This window comes from Camarhynchus parvulus, chromosome 12 (assembly GCF_901933205.1).
Source record: "Camarhynchus parvulus chromosome 12, STF_HiC, whole genome shotgun sequence".
In the NCBI taxonomy this organism is placed as follows: Eukaryota; Metazoa; Chordata; class Aves; order Passeriformes; family Thraupidae; genus Camarhynchus; species Camarhynchus parvulus.
In genome coordinates, this window is record NC_044582.1 from 3829379 (window position 1) to 3849832 (window position 20454).

The following is a 20454-nucleotide window of genomic DNA, read 5'->3' on the forward strand; positions in this document are numbered from 1 at the left end:
GCTTTGCAGTCATCAGGCTCAGGAAGACTGTCACAGCCTGTCACAGCCTGTCACTGTGAGCCTGTCACTGGACTTCTAAAGTGGAAAACAGCATGAAACAGTACAGCAGCAAAACCTTCAGATCCCCCCTAAGAATCACATGCCAGCTGAGGCACATCCACTTAGGGACCCCTTCCTGACATGATAGCCCTCTCCTCAGTTCCATCTTCCCTCTCCTGCTATTCCAGTTTCACCTGGTTACTTTGTTTGTCATGATTTTCCTTCCAGCCCTTGGTAATTAGTGCAGCGATTTGAGTTATTTGCCTTTATTTGAAGATGTTCACTTCTCACCTTTCTACTCCATCTGATCCCTCAATTAAATCACCTTACTGCATCTGTGTCATAACAACAGCCAGTCAATTAGGATTTTACTGGCAGATGGAGCAAAAAAGCCCCAAGACTGCTTGAGAGAAAGGGCTCTTCTCCATATTCCCTCTCCATCAGGAGACACAGAATTCCCCTGTATGGAAAAAGGGGTAAGATTTAAATATCAGCCTTCATCTCTGACTGTATCCTGGACACCTTCTTCAGATGCCTGTGAAAAGAGGTGTAGAACCTGCAACTGAGAATCCAAAATGAGAGGAAAAAACCGAAAACCTTGAAGAGAAGTTGTGAAAGTCAGGAGATCACACGGAGTGGTTTTGCTTCAGCTGGGGAATAAAATAATTAGCAATATCAAGACCAGCTACTGTAACACAAAGGCAATATGAGCACCCCCAGAGTCTGCTTTTATATTTTTCCTTTCTTCAAGAATTTCCCAGCAGGGAAGCCCTTCTTTATCTCCATTATTTAAAATTCCTATCTTTCAACATTCATCCTATACATCTACTTTTGTATACACATGTTTCTGCTAAACTGCCTCAAGTCCTTTTTTGTCATAATTTCTTTAAGCTTGTAAAATTATTTCTTTGCCTTTGTCTTCATGATCTCTCTTTTAAGTACTATACTGAGGACTATTCTTGTTTTCCTCTAGACTGCCTGCCACAATTTTGTGGTGGAACAATGGAAATCATTATGAAATTCAACCGCCTGAAACCAGCATGTATTAGAGATACATTTGATATATAGATGAAAAAAAGCTTAAATGGGGAATTAAACCATTTGTAAAGAAAAAGTATTGAAGAGGTATTTACATGTCCAAAAGAGAAACAGTGTTACATATCAATGTAGGTGGTGTTTCACCTGTAAGTCAGCAAGGTTGCCAGGTTTAGGGAACACCTGCAGGTGCCCCCCAGCAGGGCCTGTCCATGCTTACCTCGAGCGCTGGAAGGGGCAGAGTTAATCATCTGGGATGGTGCTGAGTGAGTGGAGCTCAGGCTGGAGGTGGAAGGACTAGCCTGGGATGAGGATAAAACAGAGACATTGGTGACTGAGCCTTGGTACCTGGGCTTAGGATAAACAAGCTGCAGGAGGCAGAGAAACCATCGAGAGAGATCTGAGCACATCAGTGCCTTAGGGATTTACCTGCCTTGGATGAGCCAGGGCAGCTGGCTCAGTGCTGCCCCAGCTTCAGTGCAGGCCACTGCTAACCTGCACTCAGGACTGTGGGACTTGTTGCACCTCCCCAAACCAAGAGCAGCACTAACTGCACATGTTCAACAGGGCAGGTAAACAAAATGGGACAAAAATCTCACTTTCTGAAAGCAGCAGGGTGACCTTGGACTGCAGTACTACAGTCACTGTACAAACACAGATTTCTTCCCAAAGTTAATCTAGTGAGTTACTGTCATATTTCTTGAACAATGTTAGATTCTACTACCTATCCAGTTTGAAAAAAAATACCACTGACAGATCCAAGCATGTGCACAGGTAAAGTGTACTGCTCCTAAGCAAAACCCTCTGGAACGCGTTCCGTGCTGTTCCCAGCCAGCGCTGCTGGCTGTGCTGGAGCTGTACCTGCATGTGGTACATATCCTCAGCAGTCTCCCCCACAGAGCTGTCTGTCAGGATAACCAGGTTTCCTGTTTCACTGGAGGTGTGCGATGACAGAGAGGATGAGGAGTGTCGGACTGAACCAAGCATGTTCAGCGGGCTGGAAAAAAACCAGACAGAGCAAGGGCATAATTATTTTTTAAACCTGTTTGTGAAGCCTGATTTTTTTCCAAACTAGTAAGTACCTGCAGTTACCTGCTGCTTTAGGTCAGCTCTGGATGTCAAACACTTTTGAAAAGGCCAAATGAGCTCAAACAAATCCATAAATGTGGGTAAATATGAAAGAGGTGACAAGAAGATTACAGACAAAACAGAATAGTATATAGGATACTGAATTTCAGAACCCCAACCCAGGGTAATGTCACATTATGACCTTGGGTGCATATTTGTTTTGTTTATAACAGAACACATTGAAACCACTCACATTTTTAATGCTAAGATGAGTGGGAGCAGCTTAAAAAAACCATTCCAAAGGAATCCAAGCACAAGACACACGGGTCAAAACCCAGTTTTCCTTATTGCATGCATTGGGCCTCAGCATTACAGTTGAAGGCAATTTTGTAGATGACAGTAAATTAATACAGCCCAGCTGGTGTGCAGGCTGTACCCTGATCTCCCTCAGGGAATGAACTTTTCTTTGTCACTCTGAACCACACACACAAATACACTGTACACTACAGCATTCCCCTAGTTTGTCCTAAAAACTAAAAAAGCCTTTTCAAAGTGAGGAATTTTGAGGAAAAAAGTTATCACCCAGATACTGTTTATCAACTGCTAAGCCATGGGAGCAGTATAAGCTACTCAGTACTAGCATAAAGAATGTCACCATCCTGGATTCATGGACCAACTTTCCACAGCTTTTTATGCCAGCCTTTAAAACCAGCTAAAATATAGTGACCCAATAAGAAAAATAAACACAGAAGAGCAATTAGCATTTTCAAATAAGCAATGTTGGCTGGATATAAAAACCACTATTTTGTTCTTGTAATGCCAATTTTTATCCTCTGTCATTATCTTAGACTTAATATATGGACATTCTGTTTGAAAAAGCACCACAGGGTAATTTTTTGATGTACTGATCAAAACACCATGGCAGCCTTTCTTGTATTTGGCTTCTGATTTAGTCAGAATTATAAAAATAATGGTGTTAACAGCTTTGATCCTTCAAAATGGGTACATATTGAGTTGGGTTCTAAAACAAGCCATACAATTTTATGGTAGATAAGGACCCAGTTATTTGCTGTTGGTGCAACAGAAGTAGGAGAGGTTGGGACCTTCGAAGTCAGATTAAGTCTGGAGAACCGAGTGGCAGATTTGCGTTTCTGCCTCTACAGTAAGTGAGGTGATGGAGTCACACCTGAAGGTGTTCAGCATTTGCTGCAAGTTGGATTTCTTAACTTTCTTATTCTAATTCTCCGATAATCAGCACCGAGTGAAGACAAAAGGCACTGCTGCCTAAAGTCCTGCTGTCCCTCCTGCAGTACTGCTAAGCACTCCTTGGATCCTGGAGCCTTGGTGGAACAGCATGCAGAGCCCCTGGGTGTTTGGGAAGAAGAGGGAAGGGGTTACCTGTGTCGATGCACCAGCTTGATGCTCTCTGGGCTCATGGGGCCGTGCGACACCAGCACGTTGCTGCGGGGGGTGCTGGAGCCAGAACAGGCTGGGCTCAGCTTATCCAAACCAGGCAGCTCCTGCAGAGCAAACACACTTCAGCTAAGTCACTCATGGAAAAATGCAAGTTTTCTTCATTCATGCTACTTCCAGTTATGGGACTTCTTTTGAAGAGAACATTCAACACTTCCTGGTAATCTTCCTCTGCCTTACATAATTTTCTGCTATGTGAAATAGCAGCTGAAAATTAAGCTTTACAATTGCTCCATGATACGACAAAGAACCTACAAATATTAACAATTCTTGCTGAAAGGCCAAGTTAACATATTTTCTACAACTGCCTTCTTGCACAACAATCAAGAATTCCATTGGTAATTTGGCAGTCCAGTAGGTTCAATCAATGCTGTATCAGCCCAGTTCTTTTGTGAACCTTACTGCAACTGACAGATGCTTAATCATATAATTCAAAACTGGAAAAGTGACTGTTGGCTTACATGGTACAGACTGGATCGCATCATCTGGAACTGATCTATCAGTTTCTTATGCAGGGGACGCATTTCAGGGTGTACAAATTTCTCATGGACTGCCAGACCCACTCCTAGGACATGTACCTGGAAAAAGAAATGCAACATCAGAAACCCAAATAAATTGTGTCTAAGAGAGAGAACAGAAGTCTGTCCTGCAGTTCTGGCAATCTGCAAGGAATATACCACTGTCCATTAGAAGACTGCTGCTAATTAAGCAAGCCTTGGAGTCCTGGCAAGTTCATACTACTGCAACAAATATTTAAGTGTGAGACGAGTACATTCGTGTCATGTTGCATTGCTTTTCTTACAAGATAACTGCAAAAAAAATACCAGCTAGATTCTCTCTGCAGAGTGAACATCATTATGCCCTCACACAGATAATGCCCTGTGACAAAAACTCCTCCCAGTGCCAGGGACAGAGTCTGAGCTGCCAGCAGAGACTTCTAAAAGGAGTTTCTGATAATTGAGACGAACTGCAGCAGTGTGGCACACGCAGTCACTCCTCCTGTTCCTCATTAGTTACTTCTAAAGGTCACTTTTTCAAAGGTCAAACATATAATATTAATGATTGAATGAGATTATATAAGGTTTCAGATGAAAGAAAATAGCAATGATAGGAGGTTTAAGATGTATGTAATTCCCTACATGATCCAAAGTCTGTACAAACAATAACTAATTAATCTTCAAACATCTCCTGAGGATTGAAGGGAGATAAGCATTATTTTACAGATGGGGAATCTGAAATGCAATTCAGTGATTTGTTGAAGCACAAGCCTAGTAGCTCTATTCAGATTTGGGCACATTGTTTAATGGGGTATATCTTTCCAAACTTTCACTTAAGAGGGAGGTGATTATCTGATTTCATTCTCATCAAAGCATCCCGCAGCTTTCTCTACCAAGATGTTCAAGGAGACACTATGGAAAAATAAAACTGCAGATAATATAAATAGGCATTAAGTTTTCATACGTGGCTCTGCCACTTCAATCTCAAGCCTGACCTGTCCTGCCTCTGATTATCTTTGAAATTTGCTAGGAAGACATAGTTCAAAATGCCAAAAATTAATGGCAGGCTTGAAAAGCAGCAAGATGTCTGTTGGATAATAAATGTAGAAAACAAAATTAATGTACTTTCAGCTGAGCTCCCTCACATCCCATAAGGTGAGTGACTTGTCATAATTGCCTTGCCCACTTCCCTCTTGGTTTTTGTTTGAATGTATTTAGATTTCCTGTACCAAAAATCTTTTGCTTCTGAATGAATCAGTTGGATTTGATGTTTAGACTGACTGCTGTTGAATCCAGACAATGTAGCAATGTTCTTCTGCACCTGAAAAATAGTACCTGTTCCTGCATGAGTTCCTTGAGCTGGGTGATCTTCTCTGCATCTCCAGGGTGCTTTGTGATATAATCCTTATCAAAAAAGGCCTGCAGGAAGAGGAAAAAAAAGTACCTTTTGCTTATGGGAAGGTTTCTTGGAGTCAAAGGATGAAAGGAAAAGGTTCAAAAATCTTAGGAAAACAAAAAATATATTAAGGTAACAGCAGAGCTTAATTTTATTGTTTTTTAGCACTGTGGGATGCAGAGAAAATGGGCTTGGCAGCTGAAACGATTCTGTTGAATCATGACTCTGACCAAGTTTCCCCCTGTGACAGTGATGAGCAATACCACTAAGCCTTGTATCTTCCAGTTATTTGAATTTTATAGTTTCCTTCACATAACTGCCTAAAGCTAAAGGAATTTAGTGAGTGAATTGGCAGCTAATGTAAAGCCTGAAGAGCATTCTCTCCATGGCTCTGCTGTGAAGATGCATCCCAAACCCCTGAACCACTGCTGCAATTTTTCAGTATTTTACCCTAAACCTACCTTTTGCAATGCTCAGTTTAAGTAACAGCTTGCCAGAGATGATGCTGGATATTGTATTTAACATCATTTTAGTTCTACAGCGAGTCTGAAATTAGCCCGTCAGCAAAGATAATGGTTCAATAGCATGAATGAGTGGTTTTTCCTGATTCCAGACCTAATCATTTACCACCAGTCCCACAGCCTCTATTGCAAAATGAATTTATAATGTAAGCAATATTAAAAAAGCTGCTTCACTGTTTTACCTGCTAAGTGAGGATTTCCAGATAAGCCAAGTGTCATCTTTGAGAAACCCTGCTGTTACCTTTACCTATCTCCATGTGAGATCCCAGCTCCACCCCTGGAGCCTCCTTGCACGTGGCTATGCAAGCACTGATGCAGAATAACCAAGTAGGGGCTATAACCCATCTTTACATAATGCACGTGAGAATTTCTTATCTTATTAAGCCATACTGTAATTGAAACAGAAATGCAAATAAAACTGAGGAAGGGTGATGCTCAATGAGAAGCAGAGCCTGGCTCACCTCCTGGTACCGTGCAATTCCCCCGTTAACGGCGGCATCAATCACTCCATTCAGACACATGCTGAGAAGATTAATGTTGCCATGCATTTGTTTATGCTGGTACTGGCTTATCAGTGTCCTCAGCTCCTGGTTTTTGTTCTCAACCACTTGAATAGCATTTTCCAAAGGACTTACTTCAACCTCAAAGGCAATAAAATATACTTTAATTCTGTGGACACTTCACTAAGATTTATTATCTTCCTTGTAATAAAATGGTACTCCAGGATTGTTCAGTGAGCTCCCTTCACTTTTACCGCTTTGTAGAAAATTAGCTACATTAACAAACTCCACTGTTGGCAGTGCTGGATTTCAGGTCACTCGGTTGCAATAATAGATGTCTTTCTATATACCGAAGACATGGCAGCAATGCAATTATTCCATCCTTTTGGCACTGTCTCCATTATATTATTAGCTAATACAATTCCTCTGGTTACATTCAGCCATTATTTAGATGAAGTGGTAGAAAAAGGATGTATTTAACTCTTGGTAAACACCATTTTAAACTGCAAGATTTCAGCCCAATGAGTTTTACACTGCCTATCCCATGTCCTCAGTAACTCAACATTTCGACCCCCAATTACAGGAATTATGAATGTTACCAGTTCTCTTCTCTCCACTTCAAACCAGCGAGAGATCCCAGGCAAACTGTGAGTCAGGGTCAGAGTGGTGCGTTCAATCCACAAGCTCTGCAAGGAGTAATTGAGGCTGTGAGGAACAGTGAATCACAACCACATCCTCTGTACTCTTACAAGTGCAAAGGGGGCAAGGCTCAGAAAAGAATGCATTAACCTCCCAAGCATTAATTCTGTAGAAGGTCTTCCTGAAAGTCACCTAAACAACAAACCAGGAATTCAGTATGCTTGAAACAACATATTCAACATTTCTATTAATTTTTAAAACTTGTCCAATCACCAGTTGTGTCATGGAACCCAAAAAGACATTGTAGACCTATGTGTCAGTAATAAAAAAAAAGTCCAGCCAAACAAACAGTGTCTCTGGGCACTAAAATAACACACCTTTAAACTGGACAATACTTTAAGCAGGTCAGAACTCAACAATATTCAATCAGACCATGGATATTTGAGTTACTGTAGTATCTTTGGCTATCAAATCAAGATTATCTAAAAGGCTCTATCAGCATAAAATAAGAAGACAGTATTCACCTTGAAGAGATGAACACTTAAGCACGGCTTATTTGCTACTTCTACCTTAAACTCGTTCTCCTTGTCCTTGGGGCCCTTGTGGAAGGGTCTGTCGTAGCGGAACTTGCGGATGTTGTTGACGCGGTAAAAGCTCTTGATGCGATCGGGGACACGGTCCATCTGCAGCACATCTATATTGTCTGGGATGGGAGTCACTGCATAGATCTGCAAATCTGGAAATTGTGCAGTCAAAGAAAGCTTTATACATGTGTTAGGAAAGACAAATAGGAAACAGCAACCCACACAGGAGACTCCATTTGCTGACAGTGACATTACGGTTCAAATCCCGCACAGTATCCACGCTGTTCTCTCAGAAGGCAAATAGTGCAGGTTCCATGACTAAGCTCTGCAAAGTCCCTGCAGTCCCCTTAAATGTGATGTGGTTCAGTCCTTAAATGCACTGAGCATTGTACAGGTGACCAGTGAGAATAATGAGATTCAAAGCCTTGGGTATAAAAAGGCTCAACAGTTTTAAAGAAAGGGAATTTGCAAAAAAGTAAAATACTGATGTAAGAAAAATAAGCAGAATGGAAAATAGTGCTTTGGAAATAGTATCTAGTCCCAACAAAATATTGGCCAAGAGAACTTATTAGGAATACTCCGAGGGACACACTCTGTGTGATGCCAATGCTGTTGGTAAAGCATTAAAACATGGATATGACTGAGCACAGCCCTTTCCCTTCTACATGGAACATGATCTGCACTACTCCCCGCTCTCTCCAGCACCACATCCCATAACAAACCAGTTACTGTCTGCTGCTGACAGGGTCTGGTTTTGTCCATATGCAGCTCTACCTCTGTGCTCTGCCCCAGCTCCAGGGAGAGTCTGCCCTTTCACAGAAGGATACACTGGGCATCACACTGCAATATGGAGTCGTCGGGGTGGTTTGGGTGCTGCATTGCGATGGCCTGGGGGAACTCGCTCAGCATCCTCTGCTGGAAGGCTTCCAGCCTCTCATAGTCGTGGCCCCGACACACATATTCTTTGTTCTGCAAGAAGGACAAGCATAAATTAGTGTCCTTAAAAGGACTTACTTAAAAGTAAGTTAAATTCTACTGACTTCTGTCTCACTTTACATGTTTCTTCAAAACCAAAGATAAATGACAGTGGCAATATGCTAATGTGAGAGTAGATGTATTTTATCCCTTCCTGTTTCTTTACAACGTATTTCATGAAGAAGTGATGAATGAGGAGACTATTCCACTGATCTCTGAGCAGCACAATGACTCTAATTCAGGCACACCCAGCATTCAGTCTTGTGGTCCCTTCTTACCCCGCTTTTCAGAAAAGCCACTATTTTAAATTGGACTATATTGAAACGTATCAACTAAAACTTAAGTCACCAGCTTGGCTGTTCTACACTGGGAAAGCTGCTGTCAAATACTCTTTATACCAGATGGATAAAAGTCCTGAGGTTCTGATAGAACAGAGGGAGATACGTGTTTATCATTTCATCAGTTCTCCTTGGAAAGAAGTTGCAACAAACTAACGTGTTTATCATTTCATCAGTTCTCCTTGGAAAGAAGTTGCAACAAACTATTCACAAAAATCACTGTTTAATCACTGCTGTATTATCACAGCCATAGAACCCAGCCCTGATGGTGATGAACAATACATGCTCAGGAACTCCCCTGTCAATAGTACAGTAATACAGAAAAGGTTTACCAACAATTCTCAGTGGCCACTTAACAAATTCCCCTTCAGCCCTAAAAGCACTTTCCTCTTGATGAACAAAATTTCATTTCTGCTAATAATGGAAAACTGCATTTAGATGACTCTTGAGGCATTAAACCACTTGTGCAGAGTTCTTGGATGCTTTTTGAGCTATCTCTTAACTCCAAACAGCACAATATAGGATTTCTAAATTCCTCAGCGTCAGGAAGATTGTATTCCAGTGTCTTAACCCTTACAAACCACAATTTTCATCAGTATTAATATCTCCTAGTGCAAGACCAATCAAAGCAGGCAAATTCTCTAATTTTGGTAGTTTAAACTCTCATACATATAATAACTAGAAGAACAGGGAGGATTTTCACCTTCATAAAATAATTAAAAAATTTAATAAACAAGAACAGCCTTTTATTTCTTGCATTTAGAGGCTGCAGTATATTCAAGAACGTGTTATTAATTGCTCTGGAAAAGGGATGTGGCCAAGCAGTTCTTGATTTTGGTAGCAAAATCGAAGGGAAAGTAGCAAAACTAGATCATAAAACACAGCCAAGGAGTTCAGTTATCTTTGGTTTTGCATTTCAACTTTGTGGAAAGGATCTCCTGTTCAGGCTGTGACATGTGTCACTTCGTATGCATCAGTCACGGCAATCAATGGACTGGAAGAAGAATCACATGATGAATCTTGACAGTTCAGTCTGTAATGCTCAAACTTTGCAGCTATTATTAAATTTGGAGTGAGCCATGTTTGAAGGTGAATCTCTTCATGACACTTACTGCATTCTCTGTTTTAGCTTTTGATAGCAGCAATCTAGAAAAGTGTAAGCCTATAAATAAAGTTATTGTGATTCTAAAAATAATGCCCTGAAAACACCTCAAAGTTAAATTTAATAAGACTTTAGACAGATGCCAGCACAAGATCTCAAAACATGGCTTGTCAGGCCTTACTTGAACTTCTGGTAGATGGAAGATATGGACAGTTTTAATTTAAATTTACTTATGTAGAAAGGCTAGAAATAGATGCAGAATTCACAGAAACATGAACAATGCCTTTTCTAGACAAAGGGTCTTCAAAAATCAAAGATACAGAAAGTGGTTATTTTCTGTCTTAAGCTATACAGCAATAGAGAAATACATGAGAAAAGGGCTTGAAGTTATTTGATCACTTTAAATCACTCCTATATCCATTTGAAGATTTTAAATCCATGTAAATCTTTTTCTTCTCTAGAATAGCTGCTTCCAATCTCTTTACAGTGTGATCCATGCTGATGTGACTGCTAATGGGCTTAGTCTGTGCTCCACAATGTGTGTGCTGTATGGATCATTAGGGAGAGAAAGGAGGAGGATGACTTTTAATGAGATTGCTACATTAGTAATCTGCTATCAGAAGTACTGCTACCAAATATAATTGCAGAATTAACAAGGATTATAATTATGTACGCTCGTGCTCGCTGGTAATTTCTCCAGCCAAGGATCCACATTATTACAGCACTTTGCGAAGACTCAGGGCTGAGCACAGGAAGCTCAAGCAGTGTCAAACACCTTGGCCATGCAGGATCCCAGGTAAAAGGGAGGATCCACAAGATAAAAAGATAAGCTCCAGTTTCTGACAGTACTTCAGATGTTAGGAATGCTTGTGTGCCAGGATGACTGTGTTGTGACTCGCTGAAATATTTGTTGTTAGACATAGAACCCAGGAATTGTCACTTTTCTCTGGAGATCTTCATGGGGCAGCTCTGGGTTCACACTGCAGCAGCACCCGTCCTTTCTTTGGATTCCTCTGCAGGGTCTTCTACATACTGCTTCAGGCTGCTGCATTCTAAATTCTGTGAGGAGCAGCTGGGGGAGGAGGGGCTCAGACAGGAGAAAAGGAGGCTCAGGGGGATCCTTCTCAGCCTCAACAACTCCCTGACAGGAAGTGGTCGCCCTGTCGGGATTGGGCTCTCCTCCCAGAGAACAAGGGACAGGAGGAGAAGAAACTGCCCAGACTGCACCAGGGGACATTCAGGCTGGACAACAGGAAGAATTTCTTTGTGGAAAGGGTTGTCAGGCATTGGGAGGGGCTGATGAAGTCACCATCCCTGGAGGTGTTCAAGAAACAATTGAATGTAGCACTTGGTGCCATGGTCTGGTTGACAAGGTAGTGATTGGTCAAAGGTTGGACCAATGATCTCGGAGGTCTTTTCCAACCTAAATGATTCTGTGATTCTCCGATTCAGGCACTGTTCATCTTCAAATAACATGAAACCACCACCCTTTATGCACTGGTATTTCTTCTCCTTGACTAATTTCAACTTGCCTTTATTACCCCTGCCTGTGTTTCCATTAAAAGACTATAATTAAACCCCCATGTTGAAATCCTTGTTAAAAAAAACAACAAACAACTTCATAATCAGAGGGGAGTATATGAGGGCAGCTCTCAAAATGGCTTGGCTTTGTATGGCTTCATCCTGTGTACCTCGATTGGTACCACCTCTTGTCAAACCATTCCTTCAAAGAGAACACAAACCATGCACCTTCAGTCCTTGAAAGCTTCCAGTTACCTTGTCCTGTCACATTCGATGGCATCTGCCATCAATTTGCGGGCAGCTCTTGGAGCACTTGTCATATTATATTCCTTCCTTGCTCTAAACTAGCAACAAGACATTGTATAAACAAATACCCATTTAAAGTTTGATTCCTCATTAGGAAAAGAAGAAAATTTCACTTTTTAAATGGATTGGTACACCAGCAGACAATGAGCTCCAAGTGAGGACGTGTCCAAAGAAGCTGTTTGGCTTTTGTTTAAGAGAGGAAATTTTCACTTGTACATAGCATAAGAGTCATCAGGCTGCGATTAGAATTCTGTCAAGTGAGACTTTTTTTAAAGTATGATAATTTGAGATGATGAAAATTAGTTGTAATGACCCAACATTGCTGCAATACAGCATTTTGCTTAATATAGAGGCAATTTGTGCTGCATCTGCAGATCATCAAAAATTCACAGTGGCATGAGTCAAATTTCTGATCTCTGTTCCCAAGAACATTCCCAGTGGACCGTGTCCTTCAGTTCAGCCAGAAAACTGTTTTTATTTGTGCAGGCATAAAAAATATGCTGAATAATAGACATCATATCTCCAAAACAAAAATACAAAGCCTTACCAGCTACTCTGAGCCTGGTCACTTTGTCACATCATGTATAAGTTTGGCTTACCCGCAGGAAAAATGGGAATTTTCGACCGTAAAAACCAACTCTGAAAAACTCGGGTTCTAAGCGCTGCTGTTCCATGATATTGTCATAATAGGTAGCTTCCATTTTCTGTGGAGGAAAGAGATAGCTGCTATCAGACCTTTAATGCTGCACTTAAAACATTAACATCTCAACACTCATTAAAATATCACATTACTCTTTTACCCCCATGATTTTTTATGAAAAGACCAAAATTTTCTTAAATATAAAAATTATTAATTATACCAGTCTACATGGTGGAACAGACTAGAATATCACCATACTCATTTTACATTTTGGAAGATGACGTATTAATTTTTCCTGGTTTATCTTATTTTAAATTAAACAGGTCTTGCATATGATTTTCTTTGCATTGCAGAAATAATGGCAAAGCTGAGATTAAGATCCACGTTGCCTGGCTCACAGTGTCCTATTCTCTCCTACAGATCAAAATCCATACCACTGCCTAGAAAATTACATCTAATTGGGTTTGCCTTAATTGAGTTGAGGGGCATGAAAAAGGATAAAACAAAATTAAATCTACAGCTCTGTGCACCAGAAGGTTTAACATGGAAGAAAAAGGTGGTTGCAAAGAGGAAAAGGACTTTTTTCTAGTTCCAATAAGCAGTTTTGTGGAATTGTGCCAACAAAGATGAAGAGTGGGATTTCCAGACCCTTTGGCAAACTGAACCTCAGAAATTTCACTGCAGCAAAAGGTGGCTCTTCAAGGAGAAGAACCAGTTTGACACCATTGCTTCCACTGCAAGGAACCCTAACTTGCCATATTGCATCCTGGTTTGTGGTCAGTTCCCACAAACATTAACTCCCTTTCCAGGAAGGAGAAGGTCCCAAAGTCACTGCAGGAAGCATCAAGGAATGTGGTGGTGATGTGAATGGCACAGAGAGTGCACAGCCAAGCTGGTCATGTGCTCTCTTTGGGGCCACTTTGGAGAAAACCGGTTCTTCAGAAGTGCAGTTTATCAGACTTTGTTAGACAGGTGTCTTCAGATAAAAACAAACTGGACTTTTTAGAAAGAGAATTTAAACCACTGCATATATCCATGCAGCATAAATCTCAAATGTGGATATGTGTATGCTACCCCAGGGGACAGGAGGAGATGAACTATTTTCACATTCAGAAAGTTTTTAAATAACAACAGGAACTACAGCTTTTTCTGATTAAAGCATGATGCTGCAAATGTGCCCTGATCACATGTTTGGTTGTACCAGAGGACCAGATCCCTGTAAACTGGTAAGAATGCCATAAATATTTCTCTTCTTCATTCTCTCTCTCATTCATCTTATCTCACTGAGGCACAGGTTGTTCTTGATTCTTTTTGGAATTAAAATGAAATATGTATAAAAAATAGGATATTTTATGCAAAAATAAATGTAAATATGCCATTGCAATAGCAAGCCCAGCTCCTGTGTGTGTGTGTGTGCTGCCTTCATATACTCACAGGATTTTACTGCTACCAGACTCTGGAATTATTTCAGTGCACCTACAAAGTCATCAATATGAATCAACAGCAAGGAGTCTCGGTGCATGCATGGAGCTCTATAAGGAATGTGATTATATTTAAATTCAGAATGCTCTGACAGGAGAGCAGAATGCTCTGGGGAACGAGGTAAGGGTGTGCAAGGAGGGAAGGTGCTGCCACTCACCCGGATCCAGCTGAGGCTCTGGTAGTCATAGAGGCTCTCGTACTGGATGGCCAGCTCTCGGCACAGCGGGATGCCGAACTCCCAGCTCTGCGGGGCCAAAGCAAATCACACTCACAGCAAACACAATGCTGCTGCCAGCTCAGCTGAGAGCAATAGGGAAACTCAGCTCTGGGAACTCATTTGGTATGAAATGGCAGAGATTAGATGGGAAAATGCAATGTGGTGAAACCATTTCCATTAAATAGCAGATCAATTCCTTCTAAAAGATGGGAACAGAGGCATATGTTCCGTGGAAATTACACACACATACTGCTTGTTCTGACAGTTCATTTATGAGACTGGGAACTTATCTGGAGAAAGATAATAAAACTAACAATTTTTCTTCGTGTTAGACACCCCTTCAACCCACCCCCAACAGCTCCTTTGCTTCCTGCACTAGAACTCCCTGGAGTACAGTTAGGGCTTGGCTCTCCAGCAAAGTGCTCCCCTTCCCAGGCTGCTCCTTCCCACTGAAAGCACAAACTGTCAGGCAGTAGGAACACTCCAATGCACAAAATATCCTCAGAGCTGACCTGCATTACTGCAGTGAATCAATACTCATATTCAGAAAGCCACACTCTTTTCTTCAGCTCCCAATCCCACACAATGGATCTCTCCTAGTACTCATCATCCCAGAGGTCAGGAGGGACAGAGACCCACTTTGGGCACACCCACACTGAGAGGAGGACTCTCCTGTTACCTCAAGTGGCTTTTTGGAGAGCTCATTTTACACTGAAATCTCCTCTTCCATCCCCTTTTACCTGCACACACTGGAAGCCTTTTAGGGGAGTGGCTGTTTCTTACCATGCTTATGGTAAAGGATTTAGAGCACCAAGGTCTCAGCTGAACTTTTACTGGATTAAGTTTTATTATGCATTACTGGACTAATCTGCCAGTTGTTTTACATGGTACCTGCTGTAGTGAAAACAAAACTGATGTGTGAGTTAGACTATCACCTTAAGTTTTAAGAATATTAATAGCAATATTGTAAATTCTTGGAAACAGTCATTAACAGCAGTTATGTAAAATATTAGCACTTAATATGGAAACAGGTATTCTGCTTACGTGTACCTTCACATAAAAAAGTGAATCCCTACTGTTTGATATAATTTATGAGGCAGTTTACAGTGTTTCCCTTTAAGCCTTCATTTGTAGTGTCTGTTCTCTCCTTACTACCACTTCCTTACTACAGCTCTTTAGCGTCATTTAATTACAAAAGCTTCAATAAAAACTTGCTAAATAAAACATTGTGCCAGAATCAATTTGTATATTCTCATAGTAGCTGTAGTTTGGGAGAATGAGAGGCCTGAGATTTATTTAGATCAAAACAATAGACACAATAGGAGAGGAACTGAAAGACCAGTTTCTTGACTACTCTGAATATTAGTGAGGTATTTGTGATCTCAAATTAACAGGATTTTTGCTGTGGGTTCTCAAAATGTATGACACACAAACTGATCCACTGAACTGAGATCAACCATAGTCAGTTAAATGTTTGTATTTGCAAACTCAAAGACCACTGCATTTTTTATGGTTGCAGCACATTCTTTACAGAGATACTATACATAGATTTTCAGTCCTCAGCTGAACTATGTTCACTTCTAAAACATCTAGCCAGGAATAAATGGCTTTTTTTTTCCCAGGGAGAGTGTGAGCAGTCTTACTTCCAGATGGGATGCTGTGACTAAAGCCTACCTAACTCTCTAATCTCTCTTCTGGACAGAAGCAGAAATCTCACCAGCTGTTTTCCCTCCAGGTGATCTGAGGGATGTAACCTTTTCATGCTCCTTTTCTGATGTCAATTAAATTAACGACATGCAACCACATCTGATTTCTCTATATACTACCTCTTCTGCATGTACCTTGATACCATTCCTGTCATCCTAACTCAGGCTCTCTCTTTGTTTCAGTTTCTACACCAAGAGATTCCACTGTGCTACCTGAGTATTCTGCAGACACCAGATGAGATAAAGAAGTGAAGAAAAACAACATACAGGTAACTTCCTAAAGAGAAAATGGTTTGTAGATATTTGAAAGGAAAAGGAATGAATGGATATTCAGGTCATTGGAGCTTCAGTTTTAAAATCTGTGATGCTAACGAGTAACCTCATCACAGTACAGATAATTAATGTGCAATTCCATGTGACATGCAAGCGTCACTTCCCTCTTCAAATAACTTCCTGATGTCTCCACTGGTAATTTTCCTCACTAGTGCTTCTTGTTTTGCTGATCTGTGATGTGTCTGCATGCTGTGTATTACTTGAAAGCCACATTCACAGGGCACTTATTGCAGCTTTCTCCTATGGCACCAGCAATTCTCAGCTGACTGCGCACAAGAGGGCTCAGGTAGAGACAATCACCCCTTCCGAATGCCAGCCTTTATTTACTCACATCCCAGTGTGCAGATTTCTTTTGGAAATGATTCCCATGAAGGTACACAAGAGAAATGATTTCAAGTGTTGGGTATGGAGCACATGATGAAAAACTGCTGCTTTGGGGCTGTGTGTGCACTTGGCTGGACTAGGGAGAACAGACCCTGCAGTGCCATGGTGGCAGCTGCTCAGAATTGGCAGGTAACAAATCCAGCAGTGAACTGGACACAAAAGGGCTGAGTAGATTTCGAGTATTCCTGTGCAGAAACATGATCAGTCAGCTTCAAACTGCTCCATTCACAGATGTCTTCAACTAGAGAACTTTTAACGGTCAAAACTGTAACTGAGGGTTAAAAATATCTTCAATTTAAGTTATGTAGTTGCACACACTGCCAGCTGAGCCACAAACCAATTCACAGCATAGCAGAAAGCAGCAGGAGTAGGCACATGACCAGTGAAGGCTAAAAGGGCTTTGGAACACCATGTTCCTGCCCAGCACAGGGCTGCTGCTGACGCTGCTGAGGGTGGGAGTCAGCTCTGCACCCACTGCAGCATCCCAGGCCTGCTACAGGCTGTGCCACTGCCATGTCACAAGACACCCTTGTGGGCAGTTTTCCTCCCATTCCCATCCTGAGAAAATTCTCCTCTAAAGAAATGCAGAATTTTTACAGCCTTTACACTCTGCCTTGACACCCTCACTTGGTGGAAGAGGCCAGGAGCAGCATGAGAAATGGAAATGCAACTGAAGGACAATAACAAATCCTGCTCTGCAGAACCTGAGGAGGGACCATCTCAGGATAGTGCAGAAAGAAGCTGTCAGACACAAGTAGAGGGAAGCAGGTTTCTTCCATTCCCTGAGCTGCTCCCTGTCACACAACAAGAGTGCTGAAAAGGAGGCTTTGGCTTCTCAGCGTCTTTCACTTGCATAGTCTGAGTGACATACACACTGTTTAAGTGGATTATTTAATCATTCAGCTACCATTTGTAGTAAAGCAGGATTAAAACACAAATCAAGTAACTCCAAAAACATCCAGTGAGGAGAAAATCTCAAGAGATTAACACTCTATAATCTGTTAGGAGTTTTATAGCCTAATTACATCAGTCAATTTTTACTCTACTTCACTGTATATATGGATTCCCTGTTGTTGTCAAAAATACAGGCTCACTTGCTTTCCATAGTGCCTCTATCATCTTTGTCTAGTCAGACAGGACAGTACTACAATATCTGCACAAGCCAGTTATTTGTTTTTAAGTGCAGTCTGAAAATTTCTGAAATGAGAGAACCATATGCAGTGTTATCACAAAAGAGCAACTCTGGCAGACACACCAAAAAAAAAATCTAAATCACTTCCTCATAAATGGGCCGTTTCTTCCTTCACATAGGAATCTGACTTCCTTTTGCAGGTTCTTTAGAAAATGTTTCTGCCATATGCAACTCTTATTACCAGGACTGGGAATGAATTAGCTGGAATGGCAGCCCCATAAGAACCAACTCACATTTGTATTTAATGCCACTGTCATTGCCATCATGGGCAAAATCAACCCTGAGGCACACATACAGATGTTATCTCCCAAGAACATAAGCTGTAGGAATTTTCCTAGAGAAGGGAAAAAATTGAAAATACTCCAACAGATGATGTCACTTTTAAGGTTCACCTCTGAAATGTTCCCAAAACAGCATGACACAAGGGACTAAAAAACATTTACTTCTGCAGTAATTGAAAAAAAATATAATTAACTGTAGAAAACTCATACTCAATATATGAAATTGAAATGGATTGATTTTCTTCTTGTGCAGTGGATGGAATTGCACTTTAACTGGAAATCACTTTAAAATAAGTGATACTGAAAGGACTTAAACCTTTTTCAATAAAGAGACCCCTATAGCATTTGCCTGCCATTTCCATGTGCAGGTTAAGCAGGAAACAAGTTCTCAACTGAGTCATAGCACAGCAGTTTGCATGGACAGCTACAAAATGCAATCCCACCCCCAAAAAGCTGAGGAACATGCACTCTGCCACATCACCTGATCCCAGGCTTGGTTTAAAAGTTTAAAAATGTTTTGGTGTTTGTCCTGTTGGCCTCCCTAACCCATTCCAAATGCCCTACATAATGAAATACCTTTCCTCATCTCTTTTTTTTTTTGTCCAGGGAGCCAATTTGTCACCTTATAAACCCTTTTGATACAAATTTACTTCCAGACTACGGGACTGAGATGATGGCTTGCAAGCCCTAAGTCAGTCAGGAAAAGGGAAGGAAGCTGCTGGAAGAGAGAAGAAGTTGGCATACCTTCCCTTTGTTGAAGTAATGGATAATCTTACGGCACAGACCTTCCTTACGTTGCCACTCTGACTGAGATGGGTAATGCAGGAACTCTCTCAGAGGTCTGTCCTCCCACTGAAGCAACTCACAGTACAAAAGCAGAGTGAATGCAGCCTCTGTAGGAAAGGCAGTTATGGAACACTGAATCACTGACAGCAGATAAACACGGCCAATATTAAAGGTCACAGACCTGCTTCTGACACAGTCTGCGATTTCTGACTTATAGTTTGCAAAAAAAAATCTCAACTCTTAGGGGACCATTAAATTAGTCAATTACTTAAAATAGCAGCACATGATTTTTAGGTACAAATCTGTCAAATTTCTTTTTGCCAGCTACTTGATTTAAATGCACAGTCAGATGTTCAGATCTGTAACTAGATTTGGGGCCTGCAGCTGTAAACAGAGCTTGGACAACACAGCATTAGAGTCCATTCACGTTCCAAGTGCTTCCTCAGCACTGCAAGGCAAGGAAATATGACAAGTGGTAATATAATGGTGCTTTTGCTAATCTTCCTTTAAATTTCATTCCACTGTTGTGATTTTTTTTAAATCCATCTTCTTCCAAGAACACTTTAATGTAAAATTTGAAGTGTAATGCAATAATCATGTGGTTGTGCAGGCATAAACAGACAGTATTTAACTTGAGGAAAGGAGCTGGGCCTCAGCTTCTTGCCTTCCCAATGCCATAACTGATTCATGCCAATTCTTTCCAAAAGAATGAGCCAGATATTATATAACATTGGGAAAGTTAAAAATGTTATGAGGAGCAAGCAGACTCCATGGAATGTCTCTCTCACCTGTGTAGTTCTCAGCCTGCAGGTGCATGTCACAAAGCTTGTGGATGTAGCGGATGTACATCTCCTCCTTGTTAATTTCAGATTTGTAGAAATTCTGTGAAAGAAAAAACAGAGTTGTTACTCTTGAGATTCTCCATTCAAGCACTCTGCAGCATCTGTGGATGTGAAAAGTTATTGAAAAGAGAACACATTCTTAGTGGAAAGAAAAGTAATTCTTTTCACACTCACACTGATCTAACCCACTAATTTTATTGCGGCATGGCTTTTTTTTCCAAATGAAGGTAGTCAAAAGCTGAAAGAAAAGGTGAGAGAAGTTGTAGAATCTGTGTCACAGGGATACACAGAACTCAGCTGGACACAGCCCTGAGGAGCCTGACCTATCTGGCCCTGCTCAAAGCAGCGAGTTGGATCAGAGGCCTCCAGAGGATCCTCACAATCCTCTTCATTTTCTTCTGTCATTCCAGTGCTTGGATTCTGAAGCTACACTTGTGTGACACAGATTCCTATCCCAGCCTTTCCCATCTCAGTTTCAATGAGATTGCACAGTATCACAAAGAGATAAAGGAAACACTTTTACCATTAGGTTAACAGTGCAGCCAATCTTCTTGTTTTCTGTTTCATCTCCTTTCATACAGTCCCTAAGAAAGCAGA

The 20454-nt window shown here is 41.1% G+C and overlaps 1 protein-coding gene across 11 annotated transcripts in view; it reads right to left on the reverse strand.

The window, feature by feature from the left end:
• The window catches only part of DOCK3 (dedicator of cytokinesis 3), a 185327-nt gene that overhangs the window by 14301 nt on the left and 150572 nt on the right, over window positions 1-20454 (reverse strand). For all 11 annotated transcript variants that reach the window (XM_030957084.1, XM_030957080.1, XM_030957079.1 and 8 more), the window contains 14 exons: window positions 20381-20441; window positions 19804-19897; window positions 18974-19122; window positions 14274-14360; window positions 12594-12698; window positions 8580-8721; window positions 7738-7904; window positions 7129-7215; window positions 6491-6670; window positions 5448-5531; window positions 4077-4193; window positions 3541-3662; window positions 1936-2071; window positions 1295-1376 (listed from right to left, as the gene is read on the reverse strand). In XM_030957084.1, the coding sequence (XP_030812944.1) occupies window positions 1295-1376; window positions 1936-2071; window positions 3541-3662; window positions 4077-4193; window positions 5448-5531; window positions 6491-6670; window positions 7129-7215; window positions 7738-7904; window positions 8580-8721; window positions 12594-12698; window positions 14274-14360; window positions 18974-19122; window positions 19804-19897; window positions 20381-20441 (1613 nt within the window). The remainder of the gene's footprint in view (window positions 1-1294; window positions 1377-1935; window positions 2072-3540; window positions 3663-4076; window positions 4194-5447; window positions 5532-6490; window positions 6671-7128; window positions 7216-7737; window positions 7905-8579; window positions 8722-12593; window positions 12699-14273; window positions 14361-18973; window positions 19123-19803; window positions 19898-20380; window positions 20442-20454) is intronic.